This window comes from Carex rostrata, chromosome 15 (assembly GCF_964058835.1).
Source record: "Carex rostrata chromosome 15, lpCarRost1.2, whole genome shotgun sequence".
NCBI lineage: Eukaryota > Viridiplantae > Streptophyta > Magnoliopsida > Poales > Cyperaceae > Carex > Carex rostrata.
The window spans coordinates 5,956,151-5,973,165 of NC_135932.1; the positions used below are offsets into that span (position 1 = coordinate 5,956,151).

The 17,015-nt window shown below is 32.4% G+C and overlaps 1 protein-coding gene across 3 annotated transcripts; it reads right to left on the reverse strand.

Moving 5' to 3' along the window:
* Positions 1 to 187: 187 nt before the first annotated feature.
* Positions 188 to 7,573, reverse strand: HDS (4-hydroxy-3-methylbut-2-enyl diphosphate synthase). 3 transcript variants are annotated; one of them, XM_078315906.1, is made up of 20 exons: positions 7,440 to 7,573; positions 6,416 to 6,663; positions 5,882 to 6,039; positions 4,847 to 4,953; positions 4,653 to 4,753; positions 4,496 to 4,572; positions 4,258 to 4,377; positions 3,708 to 3,938; positions 3,182 to 3,298; positions 3,004 to 3,078; positions 2,823 to 2,900; positions 2,672 to 2,731; positions 2,520 to 2,582; positions 2,284 to 2,428; positions 2,011 to 2,155; positions 1,614 to 1,691; positions 1,361 to 1,520; positions 989 to 1,087; positions 797 to 901; positions 188 to 455 (listed from the first exon to the last, which is right to left on the reverse strand). In XM_078315906.1, exons 2-20 carry the CDS (start codon positions 6,624 to 6,626, stop codon positions 354 to 356), a joined length of 2,232 nt encoding a protein of 743 aa, XP_078172032.1. In that variant the 5' UTR covers positions 6,627 to 6,663; positions 7,440 to 7,573; the 3' UTR covers positions 188 to 353. The 3 variants fall into 3 exon arrangements, with proteins under 3 accessions (XP_078172032.1, XP_078172033.1, XP_078172035.1); XM_078315907.1 differs by lacking the exon at positions 7,440 to 7,573 and adding an exon at positions 6,995 to 7,423; XM_078315909.1 differs by lacking the exon at positions 7,440 to 7,573 and adding an exon at positions 7,124 to 7,242.
* Positions 7,574 to 17,015: the final 9,442 nt, after the last annotated feature.

The window sequence follows — 17,015 nt, forward strand, 5'->3', positions numbered from 1 at the left end:
AGTTAGACAATATTGAAAAGTTTTTCTGTTAAACCACTTAGGGGACACACTCAGATATAATAGCTCGGGTACCAAAACATTTCTCTACTAAATAATGATAGGTGATCAACATATGATGTCATAACATTGCATTACAAATCGTTAAGAGTAAAGAATAGAAGATAAGAAGATGAAAAGTTACATGAGATTTATTTAGTAAAGAAATTTTCTTAACTATTCTCAAATCTTCTGATGTACAATCCATAAATCTTATTAGCTAATTTGGTAAAGGCACACTTAAATTGGCTTTATTTTCTCTTGATATCTGCATCGAATATGTAAAGAATAAAATCATTTCTAGATTTTCACAACATTTACTCCTCGACCGGTGGATCAACCCAACGGCCGTTATCCTTTATCAGCTGAATCAAAGCATCTGTAGCATGCTCCATTGCAATAGCTCTCTTTACCACGGTCTGTAGGAAAAAAAGGTAAAATTGAACTAATAACGTCATCTGTTAATCAAATCTATAGAACATTTTAAGGCTATATACAACTCTGAGAATAGTATACTGAATCAAAACATAAATATTGGATAGGAAAGGTAAGACGTATAAAATGTAAGGATACATAGGCAACACCACAACAGTTGGAATAAAAATGAATTTCTGACCACATCAGGCCATCAGCTTGCATACTAAAAGTAAGGCTAATTGTAGCAACATTGCAAACAACTAAATGGCAAAATTCAGTTATTATTATGATTTTTTTAAAATTAACTAAAGTGCGAGAAGTTACTTGACATATAAAAAAGTACCTTGCCGACATAGAGATCAATCTTTCCAGGAGCCCCTCCAACATATCCGAAATCAGCATCAGCCATCTCTCCTGGCCCATTCACGATGCAACCCATGATTGCGATCTAGCAAGAAGGAGAATTAGTTTACAAATTTCTGAACAGCACAAGTGGGCACACAATTCATCAAACAAAGAGGAAGAAAACACTCACCGAAACACCAGGCAAATGTGAGGTTTTCTCTCTGATCTGGGCACTGATTTCTTGAAGGTCAAAAAGTGTGCGGCCGCATGACGGACATGACACATACTCCTATAAATTAAATTTAAATAAAAAAAATTAGATGTGACCATCCCAATATATACCTTGCCAGTGGGTACCGACCAAAATGTAAATCTTAACTCTTTTGAGTTCCTCTCGTGCTTTTCAGGTTTTTGTAATGAGTGCAGCCAAGTCAGAATCAATGGAACTAGTAAAAATCAGGCTTTCTGTTTGTGCCTGTTTTATTTTGTCTGGAGTTGACCACACTTTGTGAACTCAAGTGTGAATGCACAATTATACTTAACATTATACAAATCGACTTACAGTTTTGGTGTTGCGCATTCTGCATCCCTGAAGTAGGTTAAAAGAGGTGTCTCGTAAGAACTCAAATTCCTGACCTGGTGCCTCAAGCAATACACCATCCCCAAGCCCATCAACTAAAAGAGCACCCGCATTTGACCCAGCAGTAATAACCAAGTCATCCCTGATTGATTAGAGATAAGACATTACTAATGAACTAATCAATTATTCTTATTGAAGATTTACATTGAATAGAGTTGCTGCAACTGAGACATACCGGTGCATTTTCTCCAGGAATTCTAAGTGGTGAATTACAGGGAAATTCAAGCCATTTTCATCTAGATATTCAAACAGCCTGAAAATCAGATCCAGAAGATAAACGCAAGTTATTTTTCGTAATTGGCTTGGTTAGGAGTTGGATTGCATCTTAAAAGGAAGGTAAATTGAGGCAACAATTGATTCTTAGTTGAAGTTATTTGCAGAATTTAGGGTTAAGTGAAGCAAATTGGAGTGGTGCTTGTTTTATTGGTCGCAATAGGAAACCGTTTCAGGGAGACACCCATGTGAACATCAGCGAATTGGGTATTGTCAATTTGTCATCAATGGTACATGGCAGTAATAACAAACACTTCTTTTCTTTACTTTCCATTTTGTGGAAAAAAAAATTTGGATACCTCCGAGCAGAATGCACCCGGCTGTCTCTTTCACCTCCATAAGGAAGGTTATGTAAAACCATAATAACATCATCTGCCACACTTTTTAGTACTTCTATTTCTTCATAAGCTTCATCACCACGCAGAGTTACAGCCAGTCTTGTGCCTGGAAAAGGTATTAATTAGACAAAAACCAATAAAAAATGATAAAATAAGATGACACTCAATTGAGCACAAAAATAAATACAAGTAAAAAGGACAGACTTCAAAATTATTTATTTATTTTAAGAATACCTTCTGGAAGAAGCTTATGTGCACCACTGGAGAGCTCCTTGAGGTTTACAAGTACAATGGCATGAGGTAGTGGCTTTGTCAGTTGTTCTGACAATGGGGTTATTATGCCCATGCTTACATCCACCAATCTTTTTAGAGCCAACCTCTGAAATTCACACATACAATGTTAGTGAAATCCATTTTGTGAAGTTGAAAGAAATGAAACACATAGCAAGAAAAAAATAAATAATAATCACCGCATCAGCATCATCTACAGGAGGAAGCTCTTTTAGAAGAATTGAGTCCACAGTAGCCAAATCCTGAATTATATAGAAGTTTTCTGTAAAATAAGTGGAACAAACAGAACTTGCACGGAAAGATACCAGCTTTCTCAAAGAAAGGAGATTACCTTGAAAGGCATACCAACAACTAATTTTGTAGCAAGAGATCGGTATAGAAGCTCTGGAGCCTAAAAAATAATTTGTAATATCTATCAATATCACCCGTTGCAAAGAAACTATACTACGCAAAAAAGATAAAACATTCTGTTCGAAGAGTACCTTGAGCTTATCCAAGGAAACAGACATGAGAACAGAGCCGTCACGATGCAACACTCCTCTGTAATCTACTTCTTCTCCCTATGCTCATGATAGAATTTATACACCATAAGAAAAGAATAAATTTACATTTCCAATGGAATACTCCATGTAATACATGGAAAACTGAAACGTAAATCCTAACCTCCTTTTGCAAAGGAAGTTGACCACTTCGACGCTGGAAATCAAAATAATGCCTATGCTTTTCCTCAAAAGGTGCCTACAAGGATATAACACAGAGGTCAATAATTATAAGTTGAGTTTGTCGCATAATGAAAATGCCAAATAAAAAAAAAGGTGATTAAAAGAATATAAGAACTCACCACTCCGATTTGATGACTTGAGGCTATTGTGCCAAGATTAGCCAGCCTCCTGCATGGATCAATCTCTTCCTCCGGTGGTTCTGTCAGGGAGACACGAATTGTGTCACCCAAGCCATCCTGAAAGAAAAGTACATTCCCTATTTTAGTCCAGTAATTTATAGTTTTTTTTTTTCTTCAGAAAGTTGTGCAGGTTAAATACAGAAAGAGCCAACCAGAATTCTTCAAGTTCATTGCACTAGACATTTGTGGTTTTGCAGAAATAAAAGATCCTACTAAAAACTAACGGACAAATTTCACAGTCCCTATGAAACCTTCAAATATCTTAAAAAATAATTATGCATAACTCCCTAAAACATGGGAGGAGGTAATATATAATCCTATCTGCTTGCTTCTTCAACTGCCTTTACTTATCCAGAAAAACCAGCCAGGAATATAGTTTGATGGTTTTAGGGTCATACATGATACCTTTGGATCTCAATTACCCCAAAAAATATGAAAAAACAAAAGGGAGATCAGATAACCATACCATAAGAAGAGTGCCAATACCAATGGCAGATTTCATGCGGCCATCCTCTCCCTCACCGGCCTCAGTGACACCAAGATGGAGGGGGTAATCCCACCCCTGAACATACATCTCTGCCACCAGAAGCCGGTACGCCTGAACCATCACAACTGGGTTGCTCGCTTTCATCGAGAACACAAAGTTGTGGAAATCCAGCTTCCTGCATATCCGTGCAAATTCAAATGCCGATTCCACCTGTTCCACCATGACAACACGCAAGTCTATTAGTTTTTATTATAAATACTATAACAAAATAAGAACCCCCAAATTCCCCCCCCCCCCCCCCCCCTCCACACACGCACGCAAGTCTGTTTTTGGGTAAATCCTCCTCTCAAGGCTGGGAGGACATGCTTAAAAAAAAAAAAATCCTAAATGAAATTTAATATTCTACGGTTCTGAGATAGTCAATCTTCTAGTGGTAGTAACGCAAATACTATATTTCAGAGGCTCGCAATATGTCTTTTCTTTTTCTGACAGATGATTTGCTAAACAATGGAGTGAAAAAGAAAATTACCATTCCACGGGGTGAATCACCATAGTAGCTCATGATACGATCAGAGAGACTTCCATGGTTTGTACCGATACGCATGGCTCGGCCATATTGTTTGCATTTCTCAACCAATGGAGTGAAAACCTGCACATTCAGCAGAAATGAAATATTCAAAATACTTTGACCAAAAATAACCCTAATTCAATGCATAAGTTGCTTATATTCAAAGGGCCAAAATTTTAATGTCTGCTTCATTATGTACCTTCTCAATATGCTCGAGCTCTTTCTGGTAATCATCCTCGGTGTATTCCAGTTGCTCAAACTGGGCCCTCCTGTCAGCTGTAAGTGCATTCATATTTATACAAAAGAACTCATTGATATGAATTTTGATTAATAAAAAGAATATGTTGTGTAAATACCAAAGTTTCCAGGGTTGACACGAATTTTGTCAAAGCACTCAGCTACTCGCAATGCCACTGAAGGTGCAAAGTGGATGTCAGCCACCAGAGGAATATTATAACTGCAAAGGTCAAATATAAAAAATTACAAACATATACTTTCTGAACTGTTATACATGTACAAATTAAAATTAAAATAAGTAAAACTAGCTCACTTTTTCTGGACAAGGGAGTTCTTAATATCAAAACAAGCATCAGCTTCTCTTTTTCCTTGCACAGTTATTCTTACCAAATCAGCACCTTTATCTGCTATTCTCATAACCTATCAAGAAACCATCTTTATCATTCATTCCTAACCAACAATTAATTATCATAACACAACAACAGTAAAAGAGAAAATTAGTAAAAATGGCAAGGCATTGTTCTAGGAGGTCACTAAAACCCCCTCAGTTTTCTTGTTTTTTGCAAGAAAAGTTAACTCTTTGCAGCAAAATAAGAAAGTACCTTTTTACTTTTAGTACATCTCTAAATGACATGGGGGCTATTGTGAAAGATACATAATAATCAAATCTACCTTTATGAGTTCTTGCAAAGAAATATAGCAAACTTTTAATTAAAGTCATGTTTTATAATTTAATTAGATGGATTCCTGTATGATCATGCATTTCTTATACTGGTCTTTAAGGCCAACTAAACGAGGGTACTTTGTTAATGTTCCATATCTTTTTTTTTAAATAGTGAAAAAGGGCGACTGCTACAATTTCAAGAGAATATAAGGCTTCTTGCAAAAATCCCACAAACAAAGGCTAAGCTATGTATACAAATCACCCTTGTTGTTGTACTCTCACCATTTACCTATTATTAAATACAGGTAATTTATGCAATAGTTCATAAGGGATGAAGTGTGCTGCAACTTTCATGAGAACATAAAGGATGTCTTCAGAACTCTCATGCCCCTCTTTAGTTTTATTCTGACTCATTGCATATTATATAATTTCTTGAATGTGCAATAAGTCAATGGTAAAAAATGTTATAGTTTGACGATGAAATATGCCTTTTGAATTTTGACCAAGAAAACCAACCTTATCCTTCAACTTTAACTGAAACATTAATTTTGTATCATTATTTGAATATCTTTAATCTAATTGGGCCTTTATGATTTTGTTACTCTTTTTCATTATTAATAATGCTCCAGCTTGAAAAATCAAGGATCATTGCAAAAACAAGAAGGTATTTAGAAATTAATGTACCTCCTCGACTGTTTTGGCCACATCCTTGGTATCAGAAGTAGTCATAGTTTGAATCTTGATGGGATGATCACTGCCGAGTGCAACATTTCCCACCATCACAGTACGTGTCTTTCTTCTGACTGTTTTGTGTATTGATTCACAATATTTTTGCCTTGGCACTGCCACACAAATAATCAATCCAAAAAATTAGGTTGTTTTGAAAAATTGTGTTTACTCATAGCCATATAGTTTATCATGTTGCCTAGTATGCTTCAATGCTAAAATGGGTTGAATTATAAGGATAAGACAGTGGTATCGGAATGCAGTTCTCCTAGCAATTACACCATTTTTGTCTCAATTGGACTTGTTCCAGGCTTCCAGCCAATAGGAAGCATCTTTTAAAATCTTTGTCAGTATCAGAAATGAAAGTTGCATATCTACCTATTATCTAAAAATGCGTTCCTAACCAACAGAAGATATGTTTATTGGAATAACTTGTTCCTCTTGACATTTAGCACTAGTGAAGAAATTAGCACCCATATCATAAATTCGTACCCAAAAGGGGACTTCCATCTGAAGCCGGTTCCAATTCGACTGTATCTGAACCTGAATTAGGGTTTCTGGCTACTGACAATTTGATGCTTGGCTTTCTAACTCTTTGCGGGCCCCTTGCAAAAGAGACCTTTGTGAAATCCACAATCTTTGTCAGCCTGGAGCCGCCATCACAAGCTTTTATATGTGGGAAAGAAGCTGGAACTGTAGCCATTGTTTTGGCCCTTGCCTCAAGTCTTCAATGGAAAATTCTACAAATACATAGGGAGTTAGATTCACGGGATTAGGAATATTCTCGGAATTTTATCTATGGTATAAAGGAGGTTTAAATAGTTGATCCCCACCTTAATGTACAGCTGCACTGACCAGAAATATAATGCTGATAAGCTGAGAACACCAAAAATTAAATCAGACAAATATACCACTAGAAGAAAATGCATGGTCAAGAAAGCTCACAGTTTTTACTGAATTTGATAAATTGACAGCTTATAAGTTGACAATACCTGAACAATACCAACAAACAGAAAAAAAAAAAAAAAATCCCTTGTCAAAATAACGGACACAAAAATAAAGAAATATTACATAGTTGGAATTTGACAGCAATTCGCACAAATCTCAGAACAGAGAAGAAACGACAGGAGAGTTTATATTGCTGCCAAAAAGCATAAACTAAGATTCAAAACCAACCAAGCATCATTTGAGAATTATTACAAGTGGAGGTTGAAGTATGGTGCGAAAAAGAAGAGAATTCTCAAGTGAGAGATAGGCGAAGCACTCCAACTACAAGTGCTTATCCTCTACAGTACTACTGTACCACGCCCGCCGCGCTACCAGCCGTCCGATCGATACGAAAATTTTGGAGAAGAAAAATAGCACCAATCTCAAGATAATAGCGGTCGTCCGATAGGCGCGGTGCAGCGCGGCAAAGGATGACAACTCAGCCTTTACCGTCTAATAGGATAACAGATAGAATTGCCAAAAAGGAGAACCGAAAGAAGAACAATAATAATAAATGAAGAAGCATTACCAGTGAAAGGAGATGTGCGCGAAGCTCTCAAAGGAGAAGAGAAAGGTCGAGTGCTATAAGAGAGAACGAATTGAAGGAATTTTCGTATTCATTTTTTTAGTGTAGTGGTATAACAGTCAACAAGACAACAGCGTAATTTCTCCACCATTAATTTTCTCCGATCCAACCTACCCCTTTCTAGTCCGGCTCCGCTGAGTTGGATATGATGCATTTTTTAGTGTAGCGATTCTTGACAATCAGTCGCCACACACTCATACAACATTAGATTAAAAATATGTCAGTTAAATGTTACATTGAGTGTGCATCTGTTTCTGCCTCAGAAAATCCGATATTTTTAAGTTTCCCTATTTCAGTGTGTGATGGTCAACAGGTCAAGTCAGTCTAAAATAGTTTACTGCGCTGAACGGTTGAACATTTTTTATGTAAGATTTTTTTTTTGTTGTCGGGCATTTCACGGAGCTTGAGCTAATTAAAATAAATTTTAGAGGGTTGAATTAGTAATTGTCTTAATAATCGCAAAACTCATAATGTGAAATAAATAATAATTGGATGACTTACTTACAAAAATAATAAGTTTACAGTATAATACTTCGAATATTAAATAAAATATAATTAATTTTCAAATCTATAAGGAGGGTGTTGTCTGAGAAAATTATAAGACAAGACAAAAAAAAAAAAGATTCTCTTATAAATCTAATAAGAAAGATTTTAAGTGGCATTTATATAGCAACAATGTGACAAATCTATTTGCAGATACTTTCTTATTACAGAAGATTTACTCCTAATCTATACAATTTACTTCAAAAAAATTCATTTATTTGCAATTTATTTCCCCTCTAGTTACATGCATAGTGATAAACCTAGAGGATGAATGTTCAGGCTAGGGGTGTTCATCGGTTCGATTGAAATTGAATTAAACTAGGCAAACCAAAGTTATAATTTGGTTTCAAAAATAGAACCGAACCGATTTAGCATTACAACCGAACCGAACCAAATCAAAGTTTTATTTTTGTTTGTTCAGTTTGTTCAGTTCAAACCGAAATAAATTAATTATTTCATTTAAAACAGTTGATTTATAATAAATCGAAGTATATTAAAAAATAAACCGGGGTATTAAGAAATAAACTAAAATATTAATAAATAAACCGAAGTATTCAAAACAATTAATTAATAAATAAACTGGGGTATTAAGAAATAAACTGGGATAGTCCGGATCAAATTCATAATATATAAAAAGTTCGGTAGATTCGGTTATTTCGGTTTTGAAATTTTTTAAACCGAATTAAATCAAAATTATATTTCGGTTTTCAAAATAAAACCGAACTGAACCATTAAATCAAAAAAACCGAATTATTTAGTCTAAACTGGATCCAATGAACATCCCTATTTCAGGCTCCCTTGATTAAGAAATATGTTGGTTCTCAGCATTTGCTACAATTGATCAAATAAAACTTAAATATAAAAATACTAAAATTTCTGATCAGAAACGTTTTTTTTTCAATATAATGTTGGGAAAATAAACGCCACGTTTATTTGTACCGAACAAAAACCAAGATGGAGACATCAGAAAGTGAAAGTGGGTGTTCCAGAAATGAAATACATCCATTAATTACCATACACGTATCATTTTTATAGTACTCGAATAGACTTTTTTTTTTCAGGTTACCCAAAATTTGTATTTTTTTGTGCATAAAATTAAGGCGCTGTTTTTCGTGTCCTAGTGGCCTCAAGGTTGGCGTCAAAACGGATCCGATACTGGTAAAATTATATATGTATTTTATTTTTATTTTTTTAAATATGAATACGAATTGCATATTAAATGAATATGTATAAATACAAATTATAGATGAGGTGGGTTCAATTGTCTCTATTTTTTGTGTCTATATCATACCTTCTTTTTTAAAAACTTTAATAACTTAAAATTTAAAACTTAAGAGTCAAAATAAAACCGTTAGATAGGATCTACATCATTTTATCTATGTATGTGTAAAAAATTATGGCATTCCAACTTTATTTTAGTTGCCATCAAGAGCTTGTAAAAGATGTACTAATGTGGATAATTTAGAGATGTTTATTTTTCAATTTGTTGATTCACATCAAAACAAAATTGAAATGTGATAATTTTATATGAGCACATAGAAAAAATAACATAGATCACATCCAACGGTTTAATTTTGATTTTTAAGTTTTAGATTTTAAACTATTAAAATTTTTAAAAATAGAGGCATGATGGAGGCACAAAAAATGAAGACATTTGAACTTTAAATATATACATAAATATTTTCATAATATACATTAAACTATATAGTTTAATGATGTATAAATATTTTTATAATATACATTAAAGTCGAGGTATGAATTAATTAGATGGCGGCTTCATTGGAGGTATGAAGAAAAGCAGAAATAGGCCCAGTACTTCCTGAATTGACCAATCATATCTCAAAGAATCAAAGTTAATTGTTTTTTGTTTAAATTATAACGGGTCTGACCAACTTAGTCAAATCTGATGGCTACAAATTAATATTTTCAGTCATAAAATAAAAGTATTGTGAAGATAACTTATTGACTACGTAAATTTTGAAGAATAAAATTACAGTTTCTTAATAGGGACGAATGAGAAATGGATTGAACTTGTGAAAATTTAATCCGCGGAATTCAAGACGCATACAGAGGCACACAGATAAGATAATTCGTCTGATTTGGCCGGTTTGATCAAAACAGTAATGAATTTATATTTGTAAGTTATTTTGTTGTGTTATTGTCCACTTATTTGGTTTGTGACCGAAATTTTTATTTTTACCCTTAAGGAAAAAAAAATCAAATAACACGAATTTAAAATTATTATATATTTTTGACACAATCAAAATTTCAAATTGCAGATAACAATATATATATATATATATATATATATATATATATATATATATATATTTTGCAAACTTCAACGTGTTATGATTAGCTACAAACTTCTGGAGGCCCACAAAATTTTTGCTGCAGTGGCTGTGAGTAGGAAAAAAAAAATATCGTTGTCTGCAACTTGAAGTTGTGGGCACTCTATTTTTATCAACAAAAGTTGCGGCTGTGTCAAAAATAAATTTTACAAATTTGGTTATTTTCATTTTTTTTAAATGGTAAAATAAAAAATTTGGGGTTTGTGATGTATATTTTATAGATCTACTTAAATGATTGAATCGTTATTTGAGATTAAGTCCAGAATAATTACAATAAAGTTCATGCCATCCAAGCTATTTAGAACCCAAACCATTTGTGTTTTGACTTTTTAAGTGTGAAAACAGAAGATAATTCATGTTTAATTGAGGGATAATATTTCCAAATCCTCACCTAAAAATAATACCGGAACCAAGGGCATGTTTTTTTTTTTCTTGTTTTATGAGTTGCGGTCTTAATCAAGCACATGATTCATACCATGTACTTGTCTAAATCATGTGCATGTGCTTTTGTTATTGCTCACATTAAAATATTTATATTTCCATTTTTTTATTTATTTTTCTTTCCAAACAATCGAAATTTAGTCGATCACATTCCATATTGAATCAGATAACGCCAACACAAAGATCAATAACTCAAAGTCAAATCAAACAATTTGACAAACAAAAAGGAAAACAAAGCTATTCAAACTTTAATTGTGATAAGGCTTGGCCACTTCAATCATGCACTCAACATTAATTTTTTACATGTTATTTCAGATTAATCACTTAATTAACAAATATCAGTTATTGAACATAAAAGCCCATGGGCCTCCAAACAGGCCCATCAGGCACTCGATCGAACGACGCAAAGCTCGTTAAGCGTGAACAAGTGTTTGTCCCACCGGGGCCCACCAATCAGGTAGTCCCAGCACTCCGGTGCCTCCTGGTCTAGATCTGCCATGGCATTGCAACATTTTCGGTGTGGTACGGTAACAGTGCTCCGTAAAATATCCATGCAATGTTTGTCGCCGCCAGCTTGCACAAGTCGCCTTGTGCACGCAATTTTAGCCTTTATATTGGCGAAGTCTGATTTTTCTCGACTCAAATCAGATATCATGGATCCAATCGGACCACGGGCAATTGCGGTGTTACCATTTGTAAAAAAAACGGGTGCTCTGATTGATTCATCAGCGAATGCTGAAACGGCAAATAGGAGGATGAGAGTCGCGCCGGAAGCGGAGAGGATGGAGTTGTGGTTCACCATGAAAATTGTTGAAAATGTTGTGGCGTGTATGTATGTATCTGATTTTATTTATTTTTCATCAATTGTTTGATGTTTTGTCAGATCTTAATGGTGGAGTTGGAGAGGAATATATAATCACAAGATGTGTTTATGAGGCTACAAGCAAACGTTAAAGAGTAGTAATTGTAAATTTGTGCTTAATAAAAAAAAAAACTTCCCATGGAGGATTAATTAGAACTTCATTAATTACTTGGGTGATTTGAGAAGCTTTTATGGTTGTGGTATGGAGTTGTAAAAGAAACAGTTCTAATTAAATGCTTAATTTTCAACAGGAATCCGCTTGATGTTTTAGCACTCTTTTTAAGGTATAACAAATTTGTAATTTCAGCCGGCATTCATTTTATGTTTAATTTGAATTTAATATATCTGAAAGTAGTGTAAATTAAAAGTTATAGATTTTGAATATAGTCCTAATTAAATGATATAAAAAAATTGATAGAAAATAAAAACTTATTTATTCATTATCAAATGATATAAAACATATTTAGTTTTTTTTTTAAATAATAATCAAATAAATTTCAATCTAATTGAAAGTGATACGTAACGTATTTATGTGATGAAAGATCAATTTATATTTTCAAAACATGTTGATTAGACATATTTGACAAGTTAGACCAAATGGATGCATCATACAAGTGATTTTTTTTTTAAAAAACATAAATAAAAAACAATATTTTACCTTTATCAAACCAACTTGATTGTTTTGATTTTTACAAAATCATAAAAACCGAAATGTCATTTTGATCCGAGCCATTTTCACATATTTCGATAGAAAAATGATGGTAAAAATTGTGAAAACACCATGGACCGAAATGACATTTCGATTCTTATGATTTATGTAAAAACCAAAACAATCAAGTTGGTTTGATAAAATATTATTTTTTTAAAAAAATTCCATACAAGTCTCTTCAGATATCCACCAAAAATTGGCGGAAAGGGAACTAGGGAGTTTCGTTCACCTCGTGATTCGTGCGAGCATAGTTTTTGGTGCAAATTGAGGGATGTGATTATATGAATGAGGTTTCCCTTTTCTTATGTTACTTGGGTTTTCTTACGTTGTGCTCGGATAAAATGTTGAAGTCTTTATCAGAGAGTTACTTGGGCCCAATGTATATATTGTATGGAAATTTATACTTTAAAATATAAAATGTATGTGCTTGAAATATGTGCATTTGGTGCGGATTTATGTATAGTTAAGAGATGCTCAGTTATTTTTATGATTTATTTTTTTAAGTGTGTATTTTGAAATTTAATTGAATTTTTATTCTTTTTTAAAGTTTTTATATACTTTTCTCACTCATAAATTATACATATGTGTGCTTGTAGTTGTAGTTAGTGATGATAGAATTTTAATTTGTTACTGTGGATACTTGAGTTCAAATTCCCTCTATTTAAATTTTTTAGTTCCGTCTTTGATGTGCATTAAAGCAAAACATTCAAAATATTCTTTGATAACAAATACTCCCTAGTTTGGTAGCAAGAAATAAATTTAATTTAATTGAAAATCACAGGACTAATTAAATATCCCTGAGATGTTCTTCTCAATTAGTTTTCTATATACAAGTTAGGTTAGAATATGTAGCAACTAGTTTCAAGTTATTGTTACAAATTAAAAATGAAATATTTCGAGATGATAATTAAAGCAAGCTGCCTATTGATTACGACCGATGCAAATAATTTATTGTTTTAGACCATTCTTCACAGTGTGTGGTCCGAATATACGGCCACATATACAGTTCATTTAGACATTTACGCAGTATTTTGCCATATATTGATGCACATGTGGAAATAGTATGAGTGATGAGTCACCGAAACCAAAACTATTGAAAGAACTGTTTAAATTGCTTCATTTTTGTACTATCATTCCGATTTTTTTTTATTGGGCATATTGGTACACCAATGGTATTAATAATCTCACAAGCATAAAACCGCGACCTCCTTGCAGTTGCAGGAGCGGCTTTGGTGCAGGGCACACAGGGTGACTGCCTTGGGCCCGATTTTTTTATTTTTATCCAAAATTTAAATTAAATTTTAAAAATTAACCGAACCGATTGGTAAATTATAAAACTACCCAAACCGCTAAACGGTTAACCGGACCCTAGGTTCGGTTAACGGTTTAGCGGACCAAGGGTTCGGTTAACTGTTTAGCGGACCAAGGGTTTGGGTCCGGTTAACGGTTAACCGGATTCGTTGGTTCGCTGAACCGTTAACCGAACCCAATTTTTTTTTTTTTTTTTTTTTTTTTTTAAAACAGAAAATTTTAAATTTTTTTATTTTTCTATTGAAAATATACATGAAAATTCGTATTTAGATTTATTAACCGGAAATATGGTTTTGGTCCGTTTATCCAATAACCGGTTTTTTTTTTTTTTTTTTGTTTTTTTTAAACTCGTTTTTTTATAACCATATTTATATGCATATGTATATGTGTATGTATATTTTTCTATAATTTTAAATTTCAGATTTGATTTACAAATTTTTTTTGTGTAAATTTGATAAATCTAAATACAAATTTTATTTTATATGTATACGTAGATTATATAGAATATATAGTGTTTAGGGTTTAGGGTTAGTGTATATAGATTATATAGAATATTAATAAAATAAATATTCCGACAGAATATATATAGTTTACATTAAAAAAAAAATTTATTCACTATACAAGAAACATTGAAACTATATAGACTAGAAAATTTATACAAGTCGTATATATAATAAACAAGAATCAAGATGGTAACAAGAAAGTTAATCTAGTATAGCGGTTAGTGTACTTGGCTCCCACCCAAGTGACATGGGTTCAAGCCCCGGTGGGAGCAAAAAAAGTTCTTTTTTTTCGCAGTTCATGAGTAAGGTATGGACCAAGTCTATTTAGGTTGAACCGGTCCATAGACCCCTCCATTCCTAAAGTAATGGACATGTTCATTGCCTCCATTTGAACCAGAAATGGATTATGTACAATCCAGAAGTATAAAAATGGTGCACACTGATCATGAACCATCAAATCCGAAAAACACTAATCATGAACCATCAAATTCGAAAAAATGGTTCTTTGAATGGTTGTGATTAATTTGGAGCAAAAAAATGTCCAACCCAGTTGTATAAGATCCATAAACAACTAAAGATGCATGGTTTTGCTTTGCATCTCCCATTTCCACTATACAAGATTATTGTTTTGCAATGCATCTCCAAAAGATACATTTAAAAAATCTCCAAAACAATGAATCTCAATTAAATACGATTTACAAAAATAAACATCGTATTTATATCTATCAAATTTACGAATAAAATTTGTAAATTAAATCTGAAAATTAACCATGATACAGAATAAATAATTTTATAATTTCAAAAAAAGTAAAAAAAAAGTAAAAAAAAATTGATAACTGTATATTATTTATGTGTATGTGTATGTGTATGTGTATTTTTCTATCAAATTATTCACTTAATTTTTTTTAAAACAGAAAATTTTCAATTTTTTTTTCTATTGAAAATATAAAATAAAATTTGTATTTAGATTTATCAAATTTACACAAAAAAAATTTGTAAATCAAATCTGAAATTTAAAATTATAGAAAAATATACATACACATATACATATGCATATAAATATGGTTATAAAAAAACGAGTTTAAAAAAAACAACAAAAAAAAAAAAAAAACCGGTTATTGGATAAACGGACCAAAACCATATTTCCGGTTAATAAATCTAAATACGAATTTTCATGTATATTTTCAATAGAAAAATAAAAAAATTTAAAATTTTCTGTTTTAAAAAAAAAAAAAAAAAAAAAAAAAATTGGGTTCGGTTAACGGTTCAGCGAACCAACGAATCCGGTTAACCGTTAACCGGACCCAAACCCTTGGTCCGCTAAACAGTTAACCGAACCCTTGGTCCGCTAAACCGTTAACCGAACCTAGGGTCCGGTTAACCGTTTAGCGGTTTGGGTAGTTTTATAATTTACCAACCGGTTCGGTTAATTTTTAAAATTTAATTTAAATTTTGGATAAAAATAAAAAAATCGGGCCTTGGGCCCTGAAATTCAAGGGGCTAAAAAGAGAGAGTTTAATTTGTATATATTAACAAAAAAAAATTGTATATATTAAAAATAGATAAAATATTAGAGCTTAAATTTTGTATACATAAAGAGGTCAAATCATTTCTTTTATATTTTTAAGGTAGATAGAAATCATTGTTTTTTATGGTCCATAATCCCGAAATTTTTAAAAATATCATTTTCTCAAAAATAATAAATCAAAAGACCACGATTTTGTGAAATTTCAAAAAATAGCATGGCCGCATCTAGGGGATGTGGCCACCTTTTTTTTTTTGCCTTCTCGTGCAACAGTTTAACCTGAAGAAAAAAAAAAAAAAAAAAAAGGTGGCCGCACCTAGGGGATGCGACCATGCTATTTTTCAAAATTTCACATAATTGTGGTATTTTGGTTTATCATTTTTGGAAAAATGGTATTTTTAAAAATTACATAATCTTCTAAATCAGTAGATTTTCTATCTATCTTAAAAAATAGTTAAACTTTTTTTTTAAATGTAAAATTTGGTCTCCAAACACGTTTTAATATGAATATCATGTTAAACAATTCGGATCGACTGTTTGGACTTTAAAAATACAAAAATGACTTATAAGCATATAGTGTTGAAGTACTTATTGAAGAGTATGGCTAATATAACATCAGTGTTATTTCAGCCTATATACACACCAACTTCAAAACCTATCGAATTGACTTCAAACTGTGAATCCAAACCGTTCAAACCGATCTACTTCATTAGACGTGCGTTTACATCAAAATTTATAACTTTTTGAATTTATTTAGTATCAAGTCAAGCAGTCAAATATGTGAGTTTTTAAGTTAATTTTAATACATTCATTTTTCAACATTTTTACCGCTTGATTTGATATGAAAATAACTCAAAAAATATAAAAAAAATTGTATGTAAACGCATTACTCATAAAGTAAATCGGTTTGAACGGTTTGAATTAGTTGTTTGAAGTCTATTTAATTGATTTTGAAGTTAGTGTCATATGACACCGATATTATACTAACCGGACTCCTTATTAAAATGTTACAATATCATAAAAAATTGTATATATAAATAGTCCAAACTTTTCTCGCACTCCGGAATTCAAAATTTTCAGAAAGCCAATGAGACGTAAATAAAGTGCATTTGGCGCGGATGAACACAATTATAACCCTTTTTTGGGCCTAATTACGGATATTTCATATTTGTGTTGTTCTATTATGGTAGTTGAAACTTCTTTTCACGCTAGAACAGGCCTGTGGAACAATAAAACAATACTACAAAATAAGGACAAGAAAAAAAAACTAAAAA